The following is a 23,248-nucleotide window of genomic DNA, read 5'->3' on the forward strand; positions in this document are numbered from 1 at the left end:
CAGATTTCGATAATGCTGGTACTGTATAGAAACCTCTAAGCAAATATCGATTCACCGTAAGTATCTTTTGTATCGTAATAAATATAGCAAAATGGGCGGCGGGAGATGAAAAAGAGCACCGTAGTAACCGGATTATCGTAAAAACCATGAATCATACTAAACGGAACTAATTATACATAAAAAGACTAGAAATGTGCACGGGAAATGAAAATAGTGTTGTAATAAGCAGTATTATCAATATAAACAATATCGATATAACGAGACTTTACTGTAATTGAAAAACACGAACGAGGTGTGCGTTTGTGTGATTTAATGGCCGAGCACGGCTATGCTAAGTCAACCATTGCTACCATATCTATCCGGAACAAAGGTGTTTCCGTGCTCTCAAAGCGACGGTCTCGGGCAATCGAAGAAGTTTAAAAACTTCTGTTAATTTGGATTAACGAAAAGCAGCTATCTGGCGACAGCGTGAGTAAAGCTATTTTATGCGAGAAAGCACGGCTAATTCACGCCGATATCGCCATGCGCCAACCTAGACGTTTGCCGCTTATTGAGGATTTTAAAGCCAGCAACGGATGGTTCGAGAACGAATGGAATGATGTGCACGCTTTTACCGAACAGTTCCATCGAGAAGACTGTGACTATGACAATCATCAACATGATGAACGATAATGTGATGCCTCAGCTTCGTAAGACCTTACGAGTCAGAAAGCAACAGGTGTCAATTAAGAGGTTTTTAATCAGCAAAAATGATGAGGAGTCTCCAAAGAAGAGAAGCCACACCAGAGGTTAAGTTAGGTTATGGAAGGTGACTCTCCTTCCATAAGCCATAACGACCATAGAAAAGGTAAATAAAACTTTATTTTACAGCACAGTTTATTTCTTTAATTACAGTCCTCATGTAATGTGCCTCTCTTTCCAAACAGCTATTCCCTTTGACCTCGGACCTCCAACGCCATTCCGTCAAGCCATCAATGACCATCACAATTGTAAATAAAGTGACTTTATTATACAGTGCAGTGTATTTCTTTCATTACAATACAATAGCACATTTATTATACATAGAATAAGGTATGTTGTGTGTAGTTTTAAGGTTTATTTAGTTGAAAAGTATATTTTATGGGAACCCGGGAACGGATTATTCCCATTTTAATGGTTTTCTACGGGGGGAAAAAATTGTGATACACACTCTTTTGCTTACACTCCGTCTGGGAACCAATTAAGTTCGTAAGCTGAGGTCTCAGTGCAGTAATATTTTTATCTTTTTGTAGAGTAGTTAACGCCTCTCTCTCTTCTAATGTTATGTTGGACGGAGGTGGTTTGGCACTACTGAGAAGGGCTGATATTTTTATGCGTAGATCCTCTGCATCCGAACATTTGTTGTTTCTAATGGCCAATTAGGAGTTATCAGAACACTCCAGCATAGGGCTAAACTAATACCGACAAGTGTCGAAGGTAGAGAAAAGGAGTCAAAAAATGTCAGGAGAGCACTCACAAACTGTGGGTACCCTCAGTGGTCATTCAACAAATGTCAGAAAGAAAGAATAGGGAATGAAACCAACAATTCTGAGGATACTAAAAGGAGAGGAGTAGCAGTACCTTACATTGCAGGAGTTTCTGAAAAACTACAAAGAGTCCTTTGGCAACACAAAATTCCTACTTATTTCAAACTGATAAACACTTTCAGGCAAAAATTAGTGTATCCAAAAGATAGGCTGCCAAATGAAAAACAAAGTAACGTAGTTTATTCAATACATTGTAAAAATGAAAATTGTAAAGAGCAATACATTGGGGAGACTAAACAAATTCTCAAAAAAGACGTTATCAACATCGTAGGGATAATACTAGTGGGCCTCAATCTGCAGTACAGATGCACCGAAAAGCTAGCAACCACCCATTTGACGACAATGAGGTCAAAATCTTAGCGAAAGAAAAGAGATGGTTTGAAAGGAGAGTAAAAGTTATTTTCATATAACAGCAAAACCCTTCACTAAATCACCATGGTGGGGTGAGGTTCAATTTGGATTGTTCCTGTTGGGACTGTTTTTGGGCCATCTACTTACTGTTGGACTGTTTTTGGGCCATCTACTTCCTGTTGGACTGTTTTTGGCCCATCCACTTCCTGTTGGACTAGTGTTGTACCTGCGATGGCCAATCGGTGCGCCCACTTTGAAAAGACACCGGCGAATTGCGGGAACCAAACATTTATTGACTTTCTTCAATGGAATCATCTTGAAAATGATATTGGCACAGTCTCAAAGGGACAGACGCACGCACGCAAAACCAAACGGACGACATTTTGTTCCCGACACATGAAAGCAAAAGGCACTTAAAAAAAATCAATCTAGAAAAACACGAAAGTACAAACATGCACACAGTGAAAGTACACCAAGAACCGACAATGCCTTCTCTAGCAACATCGGGTCCAAGAAACCCGAGTGCATGTTCGACAAGACCGTCCAAGAACTGGAGCTGAGAACCTTGGAGAACACCCAGGAACATTCTGGTAGGTCTTCCAAGAACATAGTGAGCAAGACCATCTGTTGTAGAAGATCAGTCACTCACCAGACGAATGGAGAAGTCATCAGAACATGTTGGAGAAGGTCCACTTCAAGAGCAGGAAAAATGCCAAAAGGGGAATATTCGGCGCCAAGGAATCAATCGGATGACGTCTGGTTGTTGACGTCGGTCTTCTGAGTAGCGCTTGCAAACGTGCTACAACGTCCAAACCAGACCGGGTCTGGTTCTTCAGACGGCAAGAGAGAACGTTGCTGGCGGCTAACGATACGGCGGCTAATGATACGGACAAAGTCCTGCGAGATCCTTCAAAGTCGCCAAGGTTCTCCGTCGAGCCCGCCCAACAATGGTCCACAAAGGTCCAGTCAAGAACTGTCAACTTCTCAAAAAGAAGTAGGGGTGGGGAGGGCGGCCTTAGGCGGTCTTGACCAGGTCATAGACGTAAATGTGGAAGTCGTCGTCAAACTTGATGAAGTAGACGGAAGGTTTGGCCTCCACCTGATGGATGACCATCCCCGAGCGCTTGCCTCCATCTTCTTTGGCGTACTCCACCTGCTTGCCCACCAGGCTGTCCACCACCTCGCCCGGCTCGCGATCCGACGACGCGCTCTCACCTGGGGAGCAACGGTGGGGTCAGACATAAGAGACCAGGAAGCCATTTCGGCCTTCCCGCTGGACACTCACTGGCGTCAGGCATGATGCGCAGATCACCCTCCTTGTAGTCGTCCAGCAGCTGGTACATGTAGAGCACCGGGTCCTTCTCGTAGGTGATGAAGAACCAGGACGTCATGATGGGCGCCCGGGCCAGAACCATCCCACGCCACTCCTCCTTGGGACCGTCCTCTGTTTCAAACATGTGCTCCACCGCTTTGCCAATCATGGCATCCGCCAGCAGCGCGTCCGTCGCACGGGCCGGTGCTGAAGTCAAAAGGCCACAACATTTTTTAGAGCTGGTTCTGGAACTAGGGGAAAAAGTCCAAGCGCCAGAAGGAATCGACATGTTCTCTGCTATGAGAGCCATTTTTTCAAATTGAATGTGGAACTAGGGGAAAAAGTCCAAGAACCAGAAGGAGTGGACATCTTCTCTACTACCTACGAGCACAGTTCTTTTGAACTGTTTGTGGAACGAGGAGAAAAAGTCCAAAAACCAGAAGGAGTGGACATGTTCTCTGCTACGAGAGCCGTTCTTTCGAACTGGTACTGGGACTTGGGGAAAAAGTCCAAGAACCAGAAGGAGTGGACATCTTCTCTACTACCTACGAGCGCAGTTCTTTTGAACTGGTTGTGGAACGAGGAGAAAAAGTCCAAAAACCAGAAGGAGTGGACATGTTCTCTGCTACGAGAGCCGTTCTTTCGAACTGGTACTGGGACTTGGGGAAAAAGTTCAAGAACCAGAAGGAGTGGACATCCTCTCTGCTACCTACGTGAGCCGTTCTTTAGGTCGTAATCGGGACATGGGGAGGAAAAGATCCAAGAACCGGAAGGAATCAATATTCTCTCTGCTACGAGAGCCGTTCTTTCAAACCGGTTGTGGAACTAGGGGAAAAGGTTCAAGAACCGAGAGGAGTCAACATCCTCTCTGCTACCTACGAGAGCCGTTCTTTCGAACTGGTACTGGAACTAGGGGAAAAAAGTCCAAGAACCGGTAAGAGTGGACTTCCTATGTGCTACCTACGTGAGCTGTTCCTTTAGTCGCAATGGGGACTTGCTTACCCACTCTGTCGGGCAGCACCTGGAGTCCCAGGACCCGCCGGTCGCTATGCAGTTCCAGGCCATAGATACAGTCGAAGCCGTCGTACTTGATCAGGTAGAGGGAGGGGTTGACGGGGACCTGGACCAAAACCGTCCCCTGCCACTGGGACGACTTAGCGCCTTCCTTCCACACGTGCTGGATCCGGCAGCCCACAATGTCCGTCTCAGCCGGCGACAAAGTCCCGCTGGGTCCCACGTCACTCTTGTGCTTCCTGCCAAAAAGGGACCACCACCACCACACATTTCACAAGCTCTTCCTCCTCTGTCTTGGTCTCCGTCTTACTTGTGAGGATTCCTCCTCTTCATCATGTTGACTGACGCACCAGAATGTCCTGCAACACAAAGCCCCCCACCCCACCGGAACCCGCCTGGTCGGTGCGGGCCACTTGGAGAAACCGGCGAAGCGATGGCGGACACTCACCTCCGTCCGCTGGGAACCGCGAGGCCTCTGGGCTTTTGAACGGTGTCTTCATTCATCCACCTGGGCTGCCCCGGGTGGGGGTGTGCACACTTCTACATGAGGTGAGACCAGTACTAAATTCAGGCTTGGACCAAAGCACAATTTGGCAGGAGCAACACCAAGAAGGGGTCATTGAAACCAGAACCAAAGAACACTTGAAGAAAAACAAGCTTGTACAGTGATACCTCGGCTTACGAACGCTTTAGCTAACGAACTTTTCACCTTACGAACGTTAAATTTGCAGTGTGCGGGGGGAGCGGTAACAGAAACACACACACACGAAAGGGAAACGACAGCGCTTGAAACAAAAAAACAAAGGTGAAAAAAACAAAAAACAAAACAAGTGAAATTGTGAGAATATGGATTGAAAACAGTGAAATTTGAACTTGTTTCAACTTTATTGATAGATCAAAGGCAGAGTGTAGACTGCAAGGTTAAAATATCCCATCAATCAGGCTCCACAAATAATCCGCACAGGCCATCTGTACAATTTTAAGAGAACCTACAAGCAAGGGAACCAGCTATTAATGAAGTTTCTAGTGTGTCTGCCTGCGTCTGTTGCAATATCACAACTTCTAAGATTTACTGACTTTATTATAGAGTACAGTTTATTTCTTTAATTACAATACCATAGCACATTTATTACACAGTGGGGTCTCAGTTTACAAACACATTGCCTTTCGAAATTTTCGGTTTACGAACGTTAAATTTATGAAAATTAAACCTTGGCAGAATCACTACTTTTTCGGGATACACATGGAGTGCCGCCCCAACCGCGGCTGGCGGCGTAATCTTCGGCGGAAGAACACCAAAGCACATGACCGAACAGCGCCCCAGCCGGCCTACCTTTCTACACACCCTTTATGTGAATGCACATGTCGATCGTCTTCAACGATTTTTTTACGGATATTTTTGTTGTTATGGGACCGAAAAAGTCCCCACTACAGGCTCGAGTTCAGCCAAAGAAGACACAAAACAAAATTACAGTCGAGGAGAAGAAGATCATTGAGAAACACGAACGAGGTGTGCGTTTGTCTGATTTAGCGGCCCAGTACCGAAATGCTAAATCCACCATTGCTACAATCCTTCGCAACAAAGCTTGACACAAAGGCTTTATTTACTCGATGCTTTCACGTGACTAATGACACAGAACTCTCCCTTAGGGATTATTGGAAGGACCATTTCAATGTGTATCATTGTGTTCAGCTGATAGAAAAGGCTTGGCATGATGTTACCCTTCGATCCTTGAAAGCAGCATGGAAGAATTTGTGGCCCGCATGCATCCTTGAGAGGGACTTTGAAGGATTTGATCCTCATGACTCCCATTGGACAGAACATGGGACTCGAAGTGGGTACAGATGACATCGAGCTTGTTGCTGACCATAATGAGGTCCTCAACACAGAGGATTTGATTTGCTTCCAAGAGGACAAGCAGAAGCAAGCCATTCAGGAGTTGTCATCTGAGGGCGAGGAGGAGATGGCGCAGCATTGGATTGGATTTGCCTTTATTAGTCTCGCAGTGGAGAAATTTACATGTCATCAAGGCAATGTTGGCTAAGTGGAATGATGTGCAGGCTTTTTTATTGAACAGTTCCATCCAGAAAAGGCTATGAGAATCATCAACATGATGAATGATAATGTGATGCCTCAGTTTCGTAAGACCTTAAAAGTCAGAAAGCAACAGGTGTCAATTAAGAGCCATCAACGACCATCACAAATGTAAATAAAGTGACTTTATTATATAGTGCAGTGTATTTCTTTCATTACAATACAATAGCACATTTATTACACATAGAATAAGGTATATTGTGTGTAGTTTTAAGGCTTATTTAGTTGAAAATTATATCCTATGGAGACCTGGGAACGCATTATTCTCATTTTAATGGTTTCCTATGGGAAATAAATTTTTGGGATAAACACTTTTCACCTTACACACTCTGTCTGGGAACCAATTAAGTTCGTAAGCCAAGGCCCCACTGACCATAAAATAAGGTATATTATGTGTAGTTTTAAGTCTTACTTGGGTCTGTGTAAGCTCTCAGTCGTACAGGAGTGGTCCATCGATGAAAAGGTTTCTTCAGCCGTCATCTCAAATCGTCATTGCAAAGGAGTCCAAGATGGCACTCGAGTAGGCAGCTGTCAGCAAGCGCTCTCATGAGCCTTGCTTTTTTTGTTTTTTTGTCTTGTTTTGTTTTTCTTGTGTCACTCTGCGTTGTTGGGCGTCGTGTGGAATGTATACGGATTGTTTTTCAGCATTTTTGACCACGACAATTATCAAGGAGGAGACTGTGCTGAGCGCTTGCGCCTTTTCGGCAGCATGAATATGCCAGTACTGTTTTTGAATGGGAGGAATGTCGGTGCCATTCGACTGCCATCGCTGGACACCAAAGGGGCCATTGTGCTTTTTTGCGCCTGTAATGGGCAGCATCTTCACAGCGGAAAGGTTGGTGCTGTTGGACAGTCTGCGGCTGGATGGATGCATGGCTTGAGGAGCCCGCGATTAGAAGAAAGGAGCGTCAGCGCAGAGCACCGATGCGGATGTGCAACTGTTGCGGCTTGGAATTGAAGCAGATTTATGTGGGACAGAAAATGTGAGACAATCTCTTTTTGTCAATGGATGCTACAGCTGCGTGTTTGCTCTCAACATTTAGCTTGTAGTCAACGTGCACGTTCCACCATGATGTCCCTGATCCACTGGTGAAAAGATGCTTTGATCCTCTCCTCTTTCTCGAGAACTGCTTTATGTAAGAAAGAGGGTATAGAAAGTGCTCAAGAATGAATGAATCTCTGTCTTTGTTTTGTAATATTGTCTTTGTGTTGTCATATTATGTTTTTTTCTGTTCTTTTGACTTCAAGACGGCGCCGCGAGAGTGGCTGCCTTTCCAGCAGCTCATGTATTTAGTTTTCCTACTTTCATTCCTTTTATCACTTTGCTGCTGTGAAATATGAATTTCTCCACTGCGAGACTAATACCCCCTCCTTTCACCACATCACCCCTGTCCTCCAGCAACTCCACTGGCTACCTGTTAAACGTGCCCTGTGCCCGTCTCACCACGATGGGATGCAGAGCTTTCAGCCGCTCTGCTCCCAAACTCTGGAATTCTCTTCCACCAAGGCAAATCCAATCCAATCTGTACTTCTTTGAAGGTGTCGGACGTTTCGACTCTTATCCAAGATCCTTCTTCAGCGAACTAAAGTCTTGCTGGTAGTTTCGGCCCTATATATATATATATATATATATATATATATATCTCCCTACTGTCCAGACGTGGCGGTGCCGGACTCTGCTATGATTGGTCCCTGCTCTCAGGACCAAAAAGGAGAGGAGTAGCAGTACCTTACATTGCAGGAGTTTCTGAAAAACTAGAGTCCTTTGGGAACACAAAATGTTTACTTATTTAAAACCGATAAACACTTTAGGCAAAAATTAGTGCATCCAAAAGATAGGCTGCCAAATGAAAAACAAAGTAATGTAGTTTATTTAATACATTGTAAAAATGAAAATTGTAAAGAGCAATACATTGGGGAGACCACACAAATGATCCAAAAAAGACTATCAACATCGCAGGGATAATACTAGTGGGCCTCAATCGGCAGTACATATGCACCTAAAAGCTAGCAACCACTCATTTGACGACAATGAGGTTAAAATCTTAGCGAAAGAAAATTGATGGTTTGAAACGGGAGTAAAAGAAGCTATTTTCATAAAACAGCAAAATCCTAAACCGACATGGTGGTGTGAGGTTCAATTTAGATCGTTCGTACAATAGACTGCCTAGGCAACATAGGCTTAGTTATGCTGATGAGGTGATACCAGTGCAAATAGGGCAATCAGGCCAGTCGTCAGTCAGAACAATAAAAGTAATGAGTGGAGCCGCAGGGAATAGTCCTCTGTTGCCCCCAACCTGAGAACAGGGACCAATCATAGCAGAGTCCGTCACCGCCACGTCTGGACGGTAGGGATATATAATGGGCTGAAACTACCAGAAAGACATTAGTTCGCTGAAGAACCATCTTGGATAAGAAGCGAAATGTCCGACACCTTCAAAGAAGTACAGATGACGGCTGAAGAAACCTTTTCATCAAGTCTTATTTAGTTGAAAATTATGTTTTATGGGGACCTGGGAACAGATTATTTTCATTTTAATGGTTTCCGATGGGAAATTAATGTTTGGAATACACACTTTTCACCTTACACACACTTTCTGGGAACCAATTAAGTTCGTAAGCCGATGTATCACTGTACTGAAAAAAGAAAGAAGACTTGGACCAGGACCGACGCAGACTCGGATGTTTTGACTACACTCGAACTTCGTCACAAAACAAAGGACATTTGGACTACCCAATCAGAACCAAACCCACATGGATAGCAGGACACAAAAACCCTGGACCGGAACCAATGTCCTCTTGAACTAAGAACAACAGAACCAAAATTATCTTGCTAGCTATATAACGAGCTATTTAGCTGGCTATCTCACAAGCTATGTAGCTAGAAACTTATTTGCTATCTATTAGCTATCTAGCTAGCTATCGATTAGCTATCTATTAGCTATGTCCTTGAGAGTTTTGAAAGGCGCTTATAAATACAATGTATTTATTATTAGCAATATCTTCGCTAGCTAGCTAATTGCTAGCTAATTGCTAATAGCTATTTGAGTTACTCTGGGTTGAGTGAACGCTGGCGCATGTGGCTGCCGCTGCTCACCCACAGACAAACTTTTCCTTTGACTGTAAAGTGACCTTGAGCGTTTTGAAAGGCGCTTATAAATGAAACGTATTATTGTTATTAATAATTTATCTAGCTATCCAGCTATCTCACTAGCTAGCTATTTGCTATCTAGCTCCCTGGCCAGCAATCTAGCTAGCTATGGTAGTAGCTAGCTATTAGCTATATGGCTATCCAGCTATCGATTGTCTAGCTGGCTTTCTATCTATTCAAGTTACTTCCGGGTTGAGTGAACGCTGGCGCGTGTGGCTGCCGCAGCTCACCCACAGTAAACTTATCCTGTGACTGTAAAATGACCTTGAGTGTTTAGAAAGGCTCTTATAGATGAAACGTATTATTATTATTATAAAACGCACATTGACCGGCGTCATTAACATATGAACTAATTTAACAAACGTCATTTTCCTGCGGCAACCGAGTTTTCGCTTGATTTAGAGTGACGTCACTGTGTCCCCTCGTGTCGCAAATGCGAATCCTACGAACACACATCCAAGGGGGGCAACGTGTTTTTATTTATTTTTCAGCCGAAAGCTAATGATGCTATTGGCGTTAGCCAGCGCACACGCGTGGAATGTGGCTTACCCGCGCAATCCCACTGCGGAAAACATTTCGAACCGAAATGCGCATCGCGTGTGCGCCGAACAAAGAAGGCGTCGGGCTGACAAGACGCCACACGCCGTCGCGCCGAATGAGCCACCGAACTTTGCAAGCCAAGCCCGGAAAGGAGCCGACGGTTCCGTTTTCTTACCGACTTGACGTTCTGCGTCGGTGTTCAACCGCGGTCGAGCTTCGGGTTCCTATTAATCAGTTTTCTTTTCTCCCACTCAGCCAACGTTGCCCGCCGCCACGCCAAGCTAGCGCGCCGACAACGGAAGCGCGGGGGAAAGCGGGAGGCGATGCCTTTCAAAGTTAAACATCACCGCGAACGAGGAGGCGGAAATCGCAGTCGAGGTCGCTTCTGTGGCCTCGCACGTAGAACGGACGGCATTTAGAATCTTTCTGGTGGAGGCCGCGTGACGTTTAAACCGACTATCCAAATCACTCGCCCAAATATTGACTTTTATGTGCAAATTTGACCGGAACTAAATTGTGGAAAATCGTCGCCGCCCCCACCTTTTATACTTTGTTAAATCGTGAGCGGCAGAATTCATGACGCGTCTTCTCATTTGTCTTCTTTTTAGTTTTGCGCATCAGATTGACGACCATAAAAGTGTGATTCTGGAAAAAAAATGTTCAACAAAATCTTGAATCCACAGAAAAGTCGTTCGGGTATGACGATATCAGTGTTGAAGTCTGTACAATGCCGCCGCAAAAGGGCAGCCGAGTTTTCAAGTGTCCGCTCGCTTGCAGCGAAATCAACGAAGAAGAAAAAGGCGGAAGTGAACCCTGGAACATAAACAAAGGAAAAGGGAGGCCAGCGAGCAGGTGAAATCAAGTCGAACTTGTTGGCCCTACGGTAGCAAATTGCGACGCGTTTTCCGCTTTCAACGGAACAATGGCGTCGTGTCATCGGCGAAGAAAACTACCGGAAGCCTTTGGCGAGAATGTCTTGTTGTCCAGCCAAGGTATGTCCCCGGGTCCGCTGCTCATCTTCTGCCTCTCGCATTCGCGACCGGGCCTCAAATAAAGCGATACGCCTCTTGGCGAGAAACCCTCATGTGACCCTTTTCATTGCTCCGTTTGTGACTTGGAGCTTGGGCTTTGCTCTCCGTCGCGGGGGGGGGGGGGGGGGGGGGGGGGGGAGATGGAAGCGGAAGAGGGTCTCCCTCGCGCGGAGGAGGAAATCCAGGAGGCCAACGTCAGCACATTGCCACCCACTGTAGGCTCCGTGAAGACCGAAGACCGGCCAAAGGGGTCGACGGGAGGCCACATGGCCGGACGCGGAAGAGCCTTTGAGCAGCGATGCCCAACGCTCAAAATGTTCGGATGAGGTGAAGACGCTCGGTCATCTTGAAGTGGAGAAGGAGGAAGCGGCGGAGGCCCACGTTAGCGCGTCACCGCTGCTGGTTGTCTCTGTGAAAAGCGAAGGCGAGGAAGACGAGGCTCCCTGTTGGTGGTCTCGGCCTCATCTGGGCAGCCCTAGGTAGCCAAGGAAGACCGGCGCCGGATGACGCGCTAGCACCTCTGTCCGACAGCTGCACTGTGGAAGACCCTCAGCGGGGCGGCGTGACCATCCCTCCACGTGCTCCCAGGCGGAGGAGGCAACTTCGCAAATGCATTTTGGCGGTGCGAGGACGCAGGCGGTGGAGAAATCCTTCAGTTGCTCAGTGTGCGGCACCACCTGCTCTCGGAAAGGAAGTCTGGAAAAGCACATGCGAACGCACTCTGGGGAAAAGCCCTTTTTGTGCTCCGCTTGCGGTCAGACATTCTCGCGAAAGGAAAACATGGTGGCGCACGCCAAACTGCACACAGGAGAGAAGCCCTTCGCTTGCTCGACTTGCGCTCGGACTTTTTCCCCGCAAATCAAACTTGGAGAGACACGCGAGGTCGCACAAAATGCAAGTGGGCACGGAGAAACCTTTTGACTGCGCCACTTGCGGCAAACTCTTCTCCCAAAAACGCCAGCTGGTGGCGCACCAGACGGCGCACACGGGGAGAGACCCTTCGGCTGCTTGGCTTGTGGGTAAACCTCCCGAAAGACAAACCGGGTGAGGCACATGAAATCGCACAGGGGGAGAAACCCTTCGGCTGTTCTGCTTGTCCCAAAAGGGTCCCGCGCAACGTGGAGCGCCACATGCTGTCGCACACAGGAGAAAAACCTTTCGGTTGCCCCACTCGCGGCAAAAAACTCGGGAGGCCGAGTCTGCTGACGCACATGGTCGCATGCCGGGGCGAAACCCTTCGGCTGCTCAAAAAGTATAACAAGTATTGCATGAACAAAAAAAGTTGATCTCTTTAACTCTTAAAAAAAATCGATCCCTTTATTAAAAAAATTATTGATAGTACCATTATTTGTCTCACAGTGGAGAAATTTACATTTCACAGCAGCAAAGTTATGAAAGGAAGAGGAAAGGAAAGAAGTAGCAAATAAAATACAGGAGCTGCTGAAAAGGCATCCACTCTCACGATATGATGTATATCATTTCAATTTTGTCTGGTGGCGGACTTTCAGAGAGTCCATTCTTCACCCCCCTCCCAGTAGCCCCCATTTCCCTTTCAAAGGCGACCCCCCCCCCCGCTGTTGTAATACTACTACTACTACTACTACTAACAACAATAATAATAATAATAATAATACATTTTATTCATAAGCCTTTCAAATCACTCGAAGACACTTTACAATCACAAAACAGGAACATAAATAAAATCGCCGATAAAATTATAAATAAAAAACGAGATAAAATTTGACGGAGAATGCGATTTCTTCACCCCTGACAAAAACCATCAGTGAGAACTTTAGGTCCTCCTGCCTGGCAGGGGGCGCTGTGGAGTGCGCGTATTTCTTCCTCGTTGTTGTCGCGGCGTCAAAAGGCGCCAAAACAACGAAGAAAAAAAGGCGGAAGTTGGCATCACGGCTCCCACTTTGGCGACCGAGGACCGAACGTGACGTACGCCGATTGTACCTTAGACGACAAGCAAAATGTTGAAAGATTTGGTGAGGGAGCAACTGATTACGGCGAAATGTTCGTCCTTTTTGAGAAAACCGTCGCCGCCGACGAGGAGCAGCTGCGTCGAGCCGGCGACGAGGCGGAGCTACAACGGCGACGACTGGAAGCGCTTTGTAGTCCGGAGATCGTCGGACGCGTCCAAGGTGGGACTGAGCAATCCGCGTCAGCTCGATATTTACTCCCGCTCATTGCCTCTTTTTTTGCCGAAGGTTTGAACTTTGTCTGTCCGCCATCTTGCCTTACCCAGATGGGATTGGATGAGCCTTTTCACCTTTCACAGCAGCAAAGTTATGAAAGTAAGATGAAAGAAATGAAAGAAGTAGAAAAACCAAATACAGGAGCTGCTGGAAAGGCAGTCACTCTCGCGGCGCCATCTTGAAGTCAAAAGAACGTTTCGGTGCGTTCCAAAGTAAATGCAGTTTACCGCGCATGCGCACATGCTTTCATAATCGAACTGTACGCAGCAAAAAATATATATACATATGATCGGGTATTACTTTTGCTCCCCTTATTAATAATCGCAATTCCCATTAAGCGAGACTCTCCCATTCTTTTTGGTGGCGACCCGATCCTAGAGTTTTTTTCTCTTCTTACTTGGCGGCTCTCCCATGCTTACTTCTACGTTATAACGAGTTGATTCCTCGATTGCAACACAAATGCCGGACTTCAAATACGGAAATACAAAATCAAACGAACACAATGTGACGCACATGCACATATGCTTCATAGACAAAGACTATATACTTATCATATAAAAGTTGTTATACGGCGTACACAATTCAAAATGATGAAAAAACGTATACGTTGACAGATTTTTTTTCCAAATGGCGCCCGAGTAGGCAGCCCTCAGCAAGTGCTCTCACGAGCCTTGCTTTTTTTGTTGTTTTTGTCTTGTTATTGTGTTTTCTTTTGTCACTTTATGTTGTTGTGCGTCACGTGGAACGGATACAGATTGTTTTTCAGCATTTTTGGCCACCACAATCATCAAGGAGGAGACTGTGCTGAGCGGTTGCGCCTTTCGGCAGCATGAATATGCCAGTACTGTTTTTGAATGGGAGGAATGTCGGAGCCATTTGACTGCCATCGCTGGTCAGCTCTGGGGCCATTGTGCTTTTTTGCGCCTGTAATGGGCAGCATCTTCACAGCCCAGCTTTGTTCAGCGGAAAGGTCAGTGCTGTTGGACAGTCTGCGATTCGATGGATGCATCACTTGAGGAGCCCGCGATAAGAAGAAAGCAGCGTCAGCGCAGAGCGCCGATGCGTTTGTGGAACTGTCGCGGCTTGGAATTGAAGCAGATTTATGTGGGACAGAAAATGTGAGACAATCTCTTTTCATCAATGGATGCTACAGCTGCGCGTTTGCTTTCAACATTTAGCTTGTAGTCGACGCGCACGTTCCACCATGATGTCCCTGATCCACTGGTGGAAAGACGCTTTGATCCTCTCCTCTTTCATCTAGAACTGCTTCATGTCATCACAAAGAGGGTACAGCAAGTCCTGAAGAATGAATGACTCTGTGTCTTTGTTTTATCATGTTGGCTTTGTGTTGTCATAGTTTATTTGTTTTTTTTTTTTTTTTTGTTCTTTTGACTTCAAGACGGCGCCGCGAGAGTGGCTGCCTTTCCAGCAGTTAATGTATTTTTTTTCTACTTTCATTCCTTTCATCACTTTGCTGCTGTGAAATGTAAATTTCTCCACTGTGACACTAATAAAGGCAAATCCAATATCAAAACGGCCTCCCACGAGCTGAGCAAACCAACCGGGCAGATCCGCCACTTGCAATATGGCGGAGCCTCACACGTGTTACGGAGCGGTGAGGCGGATCAGGGCGCTCTCGGGGATTCTCGCGCGTTTCCATGTGACGTCACCAATACGAGAGGAGTTAGGCGACCAGACGCCGCTTCCAGTCCAAAACCAGAAAGAACATCGAATCGTCAACATGTTGAAAGTGTTGGTGAGGGAACGTCTGCTTGCGGCCGCCGACGAAATCTTCGGACTGTTCCAAACGACCGTGGCTTCGTACGAGGAGCAACTTTGTCGAGCGAGGGAGGAGAGCGAGCGACACCGACGACAACTGGAGGCGGTTTGCAAGGCCCGACTTGTGAAACGTGTCCAAGGTTTGTCCGCATTACTTGGAATCGGCATTCGTGGCGCTCGATTCGACGGGAAAGGCGTCGCCAACGCTCTATTTTGTTGAAACTGAGCCCCACGGGCTTCTGGTTAGATTTTGGCCTATCCGCGCACATTACCGGGCCGCACGAAACACTGAACGCCTGAATATGAATCGAAAGACGTGATTCGCCGCGCTTTGTTTTGGACGGACAAACAACACCGTTGGGCGGCCGACATCTTGGATTTAGCTTTCAACCAATTGGAACACCGCTTTTCCGTCACGTGGCAGTGACGTTCGCCGTACGAGCGTTGAGGTCGGACGTTGCCTGCGTGTTACGTGCCAGGTCGTTGTTGTTGTTGTTGTTGTTGTCTCTGCGGGCCTCGTTGAAGTAGACTACCACCCATCACCAGTGTCTGATCATAAAATAATCACACTTAAGGTAACCTTGACACCAGTTATGAATATTCCTAAGGCTTTACGTTGGAATCTGAACAATAGTTTGTTAGCCCATGATGAGGTAAAGGAAAATATAAACAGGTTAATAAAGTCTCATTGTGGCACAGCCCTTCTTCAAAACTCCTTCAGCCCCCAGTGGGAACTTCTAAAGTACGAAATCTGTAAATACATGAGGAAATATAGCAGCAACTTAGCGAAACACAGAAGAGCGGAAGAGGACGACTTGTGTGCTCAAATAATATCTCTTTCCAGTCAATCAACAACCCTATCTGAGGATGATCACACCAAGTTAGCAGACTACCAAAATAAACTTATAATATATATAGACGAAAAGCACAGGGTTCAATCAGATCCAGGAGGCGTTGGCTTGAAGAAGGGGAAAAATGCTCATCGTACTTCTTTAACTTGGAAAACTCAATCTAAAAAACAAACCATTGACATATTAAAAATTGATAACAAAATGGTTTCAGACTACCACAAAATCTCTTTCTGCTCAAAGTTCTAAGGTAACCGATACACTTCTAACCATATGCAAGCAGAGCCGGTGTCAATTTGAGAATCCATTACGTCCAATAAAACTATTAACATTAATGAGAAAAAACGATGTGATCAACCAATCAGTCTAATTGAAGTGCAGGATGCAATTAAGCAGCTCAAGATGAATAAATCTCCTGGAAACGATGGGCTTACTTCTGAATTGTATAAAACTTTTTCTGACCCTTTGGCTCCTTTCCTGTTCAATCTTTTCTGAAAGCATCTCAAAAGGCTCCCTCCCCTGTTCACTTTCTCAGGGTCTTATAGCTCTCATTCCAAAACCAAAAAAAGACACATCATCTCTGGAAAACTGGCGCCCTATATAAAGTCCTTACCGCATATAATTAGTGAAACACAGTCATAGATGTTCTTGTGCGCTGAGTATGTAGGCTGGAGCGGCTGGAGAAAAATGTCAGGTGTGATGTGTGATAGAAGGGTTTCAGCTAGGATGAAAGGAAAAGTGTATAAAACAGTGGTGAGACCAGCCATGATGTTTGACTGGAGACAGTGCCACTGAAGAAAAGACAGGAAGCAGAGCTGGAGGTAGCAGAGCTGAAGATGTTGAGGTTTTCTTTGGGAGTGACCAGGTTGGATAGGATCAGGAATGAGTACATTAGAGGGACAACTCATATTAGAGGCTTTGGAGAGAAAGTCGGAGAGGCCAGACTGAGATGGTTTGGACAGATCCAGAGGAGAGACCGTGACTATATCGGGACAAGAATGCTGAGCCTTGAACTGCCAGGCAGGAGACCGAGAGGAAGACCGAAGAGGAGGTTTATGGATGTGGTCAAAGAGGACATGAAGGTAGCTGGTGTGAGAGAAGAGGATGCACAAAACCGGGATAGATGGAGGACATTGATTCGCTGTGGCGACCCCTGAGGGGAAAAGAAGATGATCTTTCAGGAACTCTTATTTCCTGTGCGATCAGATATTGTCTCTTATGCGATTATGTCACCTAAAGTATGTTGCCAACTGTTCAGAAAATGTTAACTATGCCGAAAGGTTTGTTGAGACGCACCTCTGATTTACTTCTAGAAGCTCCCCGAGCTATTCAAAACCAGTGGTTTTGTTTGCTTTTGTTGTGTTTTGTTTGCAGTGTTCTTTGTTTTTTACTTTGTTTGTTAGCATGCCACTTAAAAAAAAAGAGCGTTGCTGTCTTGTTATGAACATATCAACATTTTTTTTTCTTTTCAGCCGAGAGAAACATGTCGAACTCTGCCCCGCTTGTACCTCCATCATTTTCTAAATGCGTGAATGAATTCCTGCTTTTGTCCTCGCAGACGTTAATCTGATCGGTCGTAGGGAAGAAGGTCCTGACGTGAAATCGAGGAGATCCGTTTTGGAGGAGCAGGGGTATTCACAAGCCCCCCACGTAAAAGAGGAAGAGAAGGAGGCCGATGTCAGCAGTTTGCTGCAAGATGGCGTCTCCGGGGAGTGCGACGACGACCGACATCCACCACCCGAGGGATCGCAGCTACATCCCGGCGGTGTGAGCGAAGATCGCCGCGAGATGCCCCCCTCGGGGCATCACACAGAAGAAGCTTTGGGGAGCGCCGCCGATTGTGAAGGTAACGACACATACGCCAAAAATGGCGGCTGTGACGTCGCAGGCGCAAAAAAAAAACATTTCCCGACACTCAATTCTGGCCACGTTTTAAGATCAGACAAATGGGAAAAAAAAACATTTCATTTCACATTTTTGATTTGGATTTAATAATAGAAGCGCCTTTCAAAACTCTCAAGGACACTTTACACTTCAAATCTTTCATGAATGGACAAAAAGTCTGAGATTAGAAATCCCAACTGATCTATTTTGATTTCAATTCTGTCTGCTTGTCTTCAGATGTACATTTTAGTTTCCATTTTAAGCTCCTTTAAAGTGTCTGAGTGTGATGAAAAGCGCTTTCACATCATCAAATGTATTATCTGTATCAATTCATGACTTGAATTCAGCGCGCAAATCAAAATTGGACAAGGGGGGCCAAAGAGGGGGGCGTTAAAGGGCCACTTATGATTCTGGAACGTATTATTACTGTTGTTATGCGGCGCGACAGCAAGCAGGTGAAAAAAAATGATAAAAGCTCACTCAGCCAGATCCAGGAAGGATATTTTGAGTTTTCTTTATTTGAAGTCGCAATGGATGTCGGTTTTCGGCAGACCACTGGCAACGCTGCTCTCCAGGCTGTCCTTTATTCCTCTTCTTCCTCTCTGAAGTGACTTCCTCATTCTGGTTTTAAAGGTGGTTCGCTTGAGCTTCTGGCCAATCAGGTCCCGGCGGCAATTGGCCATTCCCACATGGTTGCAATCACCTTCTCAGAGACAATTTGCAGTCGCCCGACTACTGTTTTGGATGGGGAGAAATGCGCACCTTCCTCCCATCTAAAATCCTGAAAACATGAAATTATTTCACATTTCTTTTGGCATCATGACAACTGTATTTGCGCTGCTTGCGTCCTGCAGATCACCAGCGGATGATCGGTGGCCTGGAAGAAATTCCCCCTCAGCCGGCCTGGAGGCACTCCGTTTGGGAGCCGGAGCGTCCGCGGGGCTCCTCCCATTTTCATGCCCATGTCAGCCCGAGCGGCGGCCGCCTGAAAAGCAAAGCGAGTGAAGATGAAGCGGCCGAGTGGTCTGAAGGGTCGCCGCCAGATGACCTCCTGGCGCCATTGTCGGACGACACCGACGGGCAAGGCGAGGACAAAACGTGGCCGGGCTCTCCGACGGTCTCGGGCAAGAAAAGGTCCCGCAAATGCCAAAAGTGTCCCTCCCCCAAGGAGCTTTTGCATTGCTCTCTTTGCGGTAAAAAGTTTAATTACAATTCCCACTTGATCAGACACGTGAAAACCCACTCGGGAGAAAAACCCTTTTGCTGCTCGGTTTGCGGCAAGGCGTTTTCTCAGAAGGGATACATGGAGGTCCACATGAGGACACACACGGGCGAAAAACTCTTCAGATGCTCCACTTGCGGCCAGACCTTCGCCCAAAAGACGGCGCTGGTCTCTCACATGCGAAGGCACACGGGAGAAAAACCTTTCACTTGCTCCATTTGTGGCCGGCCCTTCTCCCAAAAGGTGACCATGGTCACGCACATGAGGACGCACACTGGAGAAAAACCCTTCGGATGCTCCACCTGTGGCCGGAGCTTCTCCCAAAAGGGAACGCTGGACAAGCACCTGCGAAGGCACATGGGAGAAAAGCCCTACGCTGGCCGCGGCAAAAGCCACGCCCAGAAGGTCAGTTTGGCTTCACATGTCTCCACGCACCACGCCGACAAGTAAACCGCACGCAGAGACCGGCGCTCGGCGATCCCTCGACTGGAGTGTCTGATTGTTATTTCTTTTAATAATAATATAAATAATAATACATTTCATTTATAAGTGTCTTTCAAAACTCTCCAGGACACTTTACAGTCACAGGATATATTTTCTGCAGGTGGGCATTTTTTTTCCAAAATAAGGCTCTCTCATCCATGTTAAACACTTGTTCAGGCCTGTATGCTCCTTCCTCAATGATGGCTTTAAACATGTTGTTCACGTATTCCTCTGTGCCAGCTGTATCCGCAGAAGCGACTTCTCCGTGCAGAGAAACATTTGTAAAATGGCTTCAAATGACTTCTACTGAGCGTATTTTAATAAGATTCCACCGCATATACAGTAAAGTCTCGTTATATCGATATTCAAGGGAGTCCGAAAAAATATAGATATAACCGGGACTATCGCATATAGTTTATTTTTACGTTTTAAGACTCGCTCTGAATATTCAGGAAGTCTTGTTTTTGAGTTGGTGACGAGTCCGTACGTGACGTCATGAAAGGACCGCCCCCTGACCGAAAAAAAGACATTGTAGCAGTCCTTCCATCACGTCGATGTATTTTGTTGTACATGTTTGGTCTGAGAACCGTGTGGCACCCAAAACCCGCCAGAAGAGGGCATCCAAGCTCCATATAAGGAATTTATCAGCCTGTGGAAGTGGTCGCCATTTTGTGCCTCTTTTTTTTTGGGTGAGAGATTTTCCCCCAATGTTGCCTCAAAATGGCACATATAATTCTTAAATCAATTGCAAGCATGTATGCTTTCCTCTTCAGAACTATTTGAATCATATTCATAAGTGGATGTGTAACAAGAAAGCATATTCTCCGAATCTGAAGCCATTGTTTTGATTCTCGAGCAATGCAAGACGTCTTGGCATGACGTCACGAACTGGGGGCGGGACTTTCTGAAAATGCCCAATTCGCAGCTCAATTTTTGGCAGATTTTGGACACTTTAAGTCATTTTTATTGGTGTTTTGCATTTGAATAAAAATATACTGTGTGTTTTGGGTATTTTAGATGCTATAAAACGTTTTTCTGATGTCAGTTAAAAAACAAAAAAGTGACATCGGTTGTCCTTTAAGTGCAAAGCGTTTCTGAAATCTCTCCAATAAGCCTTTACTGGTATTAAATGTGCTTGAGACGGCGTGAACAGCACTTGTTGATGGCCTGGGATCCGCACCCCCCCCCCCCTTCGCTGTCATGAAGAAGATCGCTATCAGCAAAAGTTTCATTAAGTTTTTTAGCTTTTGTACGGATAACGTTGGTATCCAGCGTAATACTCTTTTTCCTGCAGTCATTAATACACAAAGCTAAAGCAAATTCTGTCCATACGATGGCCTTGTTGCGCACTGTCACAACTCTTTTTGCATCCTTGTTAAAGCTTATTGCTGCTGTCGTCCTTATATTATTTTCATCCTCTTTATTTCCGTATTGGCGCCCGACAGCCGCATAGCTTTTGCCTTCCTTCAGCATGTCCAGAAGTTTGAACTTTTTCGGCAATAGTTAGCATCTTCCTCGGCCTCTTTGGCGCGTCTGGAGGCCTTTGACATCGTGGGTTTTGTCACTGAGAAAAAATGCAAACGTAAATTTGGCAGATTGTAAGAAACGAAAAGTAGGGATGTGTCAACATTTTTCAATAATAATTCATCACACATTTTCTGATACCATATTAAAGTGCATTTAAATAGCTTTCAAATGGTGTATGGATTGTTGTGCTATGAAAAAATAAGGAAATAAAAGATTTTTTCATTTTCGAAATACAGTAAAGTCTCGTTGAGAAGGTTTCTTCAGCCGTCATCTGTACAAAAGTGAAGGTTTCGGACGTTTCGCCTCCTATCCAAGAGGCTTCGTCAGCGAACTAAAGTCTGACTGGTCGTATCGGCCCCATTTATATATCCCTAATGTCCAGACATGGTGGCGCCGGACACAGCTATGATAGGTCCCTACTCTCAGGTTGGGAGGGGCGGGGGACCCCTCCCTGTGGCCCCACTGATTGTTCCTACATTCCTGACTAACGATTGGCCTATTACCCCCACTGCCCCCGGTATCACCTCATCAGCATAACGACCCTCATCAGCATTGCGAAAGTTGCCTAACCTGTTTTGCCTGAGCAGGCTATTGTATGAACGATCCAAATTGAACCTCACCCCACCAGACCGATTTAACGAAGGATTTTGTTGTTTTATAAGAATCGCTTCTTTTACGCCCCTTTCAAACCATCTATGTTCTTTCGCTAAGATTTCAAGGGCAGATGCACAGTGCTTCTCAACACATTGGATTATGAAGACAAAATAAATAGGTTAATCAGTGATTCTAACACGTATGAGCAACTAAAAAGGGACCCTTCCAATAGATACAAGAAAGAAATGATTGACTGTCTCCAAAAGTTAGAGAAAGGAAAACATATAGACAAACAGATGTATTTTAGATTATACCCGGGAGAGGCCACGCCATGTATCTATGGCCTGCCAAAAATACATAAAGAAGGGTTCCCCCTCAGACCCATTGTGTGTAGCATTGACTCCTCTACATACAATGTAGCCAAATATTTAAAAACTATTTTAGCTCCGTTGGTTGGTAACACAGAATACCACGTAGAGAATACCACAGGGTTTGTAGAGAGGATCAAAGACCTCATATTGGAACCTGAGGAAACTTTGGCATCATACGATGTGACTTCTCTCTTTACATCTGTCCCAACCCCAGCAGCAGTCTCAGTAGTGAGGACGAGGCTGCTGGCGGATGTTTCTCTGCATGAAAGAACCAAACTTAAACCGGATCACATCTGCCAATTATTAGAAATCTGCCTTAATACTACGTATTTTCAATTTCGGGAAAAATTTTATAAACAAATTCATGGTTGTGCTATGGGCTCACCAGTTTCACCCATAGTGGCTAATCTTTACATGGAAGAGATGGAGAAACAGGCCCTCACATCCTTCCCAGGGACAAAACCTAGACACTGGTTTAGATATGTGGACGATACTTTTGTCATAATTAAGAAACAAGAAATTCAATCCTTCACAGATCACCTCAACTCTGTAGACTTCAACATTAAATTTACTCGTGAGGACATTCAAGAGAACCAACTAGCCTTCTTGGATTGTAAAGTAATTATAAAAGAGGACAGAGCGCTAAAAACAGAAGTCTTCAGGAAGGCTACGCACACTGACCAATACTTACTTTTTGACTCTAACCACCCTTTACAACATAAACTAGGAGTTATCAGAACCCTCCAGCATAGGGCTAAACTAATACCAACTAGCACTGAAGGTAGAGAAAAGGAGTCTAAACATATCAGGAGAGCACTCACTAACTGTGGGTACCCTCAGTGGTCATTCAACAAATGTCAGAAAGAAAGAATAGCTAACGAAACCAATAATTCTCAAGATTCAAAAAGGAGAGGAGTAGCAGTACCGTACATTGCAGGAGTTTCTGAAAAATTACAAAGAGTCCTTTGGCAACATAAAATTCCTACTTATTTCAAACCGATAAACACGTTAAGGCAAAAATTAGTGCATCCAAAAGATAGGCTACCAAATGAAAAACAAAGTAATGTAGTTTATTCCATACATTGTAAGAATGAAAATTGTAAAGAGCAGTACATTGGGGAGACTCAACAAATTCTCAAAAAAAGACTTTATCAACATCGCAGGGATAACACTAGTGGGCCTCAATCGGCAGTACATTTGCACCTAAAAGCTAGCAACCACTCATTTGACGACAATGAGGTTAAAATCTTAGCGAAAGAACATAGATGGTTTGAAAGGGG

At 45.4% G+C, this 23,248-nt stretch overlaps 3 protein-coding genes across 4 annotated transcripts in view; 1 reads left to right on the forward strand and 2 right to left on the reverse strand.

Moving 5' to 3' along the window:
- Positions 1 to 1,723: 1,723 nt before the first annotated feature.
- Positions 1,724 to 10,344, reverse strand: spinb (spindlin b). Of its 2 annotated transcripts, none has more exons than XM_088995324.1 (6): positions 10,204 to 10,344; positions 4,691 to 4,782; positions 4,553 to 4,601; positions 4,231 to 4,481; positions 3,202 to 3,435; positions 1,724 to 3,131 (listed from the first exon to the last, which is right to left on the reverse strand). In XM_088995324.1, the coding sequence occupies exons 2-6, from the start codon at positions 4,740 to 4,742 to the stop codon at positions 2,932 to 2,934; spliced, it is 786 nt and encodes a 261-aa protein (XP_088851450.1). In that variant the 5' UTR covers positions 4,743 to 4,782; positions 10,204 to 10,344; the 3' UTR covers positions 1,724 to 2,931. The 2 variants fall into 2 exon arrangements, with proteins under 2 accessions (XP_088851450.1, XP_088851451.1); XM_088995325.1 differs by having other exon boundaries at positions 4,691 to 4,814; positions 10,204 to 10,320.
- Positions 10,345 to 12,666: 2,322 nt separating this feature from the next.
- On the forward strand, positions 12,667 to 19,877 carry LOC148899745 (uncharacterized). The gene is made up of 4 exons (XM_088995275.1): positions 12,667 to 13,206; positions 13,273 to 15,179; positions 17,446 to 17,733; positions 18,626 to 19,877. The coding sequence occupies exons 2-4, from the start codon at positions 14,846 to 14,848 to the stop codon at positions 19,441 to 19,443; spliced, it is 1,440 nt and encodes a 479-aa protein (XP_088851401.1). The 5' UTR covers positions 12,667 to 13,206; positions 13,273 to 14,845; the 3' UTR covers positions 19,444 to 19,877.
- A 10-nt stretch (positions 19,878 to 19,887) lies between these two features.
- LOC148899746 (uncharacterized) overlaps positions 19,888 to 23,248 on the reverse strand; it is a 9,188-nt gene continuing 5,827 nt past the window's right edge. Inside the window, exon 4 of the transcript XR_016114809.1 lies at positions 19,888 to 21,040. The gene's annotated coding sequence lies outside the window, so the exon portion shown is untranslated. The remainder of the gene's footprint in view (positions 21,041 to 23,248) is intronic.

This window comes from Hippocampus bargibanti, linkage group LG04 (assembly GCF_051943395.1).
Source record: "Hippocampus bargibanti isolate YZ-2025 linkage group LG04, ASM5194339v1, whole genome shotgun sequence".
NCBI classification, from domain to species: Eukaryota; Metazoa; Chordata; class Actinopteri; order Syngnathiformes; family Syngnathidae; genus Hippocampus; species Hippocampus bargibanti.

What these genes read in the sequence shown, in the direction of transcription:
- spinb (XM_088995324.1), bottom strand. Translation starts at nt 4,742, where the DNA reads ATGAAGACACCGTTCAAAAGCCCAGAGGCCTCGCGGTTCCCAGCGGAC. An exon ending in GCGGTTCCCAGCGGACGGAG is followed by an intron (nt 4,602 to 4,690) that starts GTGAGTGTCCGC and finishes TTTGTGTTGCAG; the next exon opens with GACATTCTGGTGCGTCAGTC. An exon ending in GCGCATCATGCCTGACGCCA is followed by an intron (nt 3,132 to 3,201) that starts GTGAGTGTCCAG and finishes GTTGCTCCCCAG; the next exon opens with GTGAGAGCGCGTCGTCGGAT.
- LOC148899745 (XM_088995275.1), top strand. Translation starts at nt 14,846, where the DNA reads ATGGCGGAGCCTCACACGTGTTACGGAGCGGTGAGGCGGATCAGGGCG. An exon ending in ACTTGTGAAACGTGTCCAAG is followed by an intron (nt 15,180 to 17,445) that starts GTTTGTCCGCAT and finishes TTGTCCTCGCAG; the next exon opens with ACGTTAATCTGATCGGTCGT. An exon ending in GAGCGCCGCCGATTGTGAAG is followed by an intron (nt 17,734 to 18,625) that starts GTAACGACACAT and finishes TGCGTCCTGCAG; the next exon opens with ATCACCAGCGGATGATCGGT.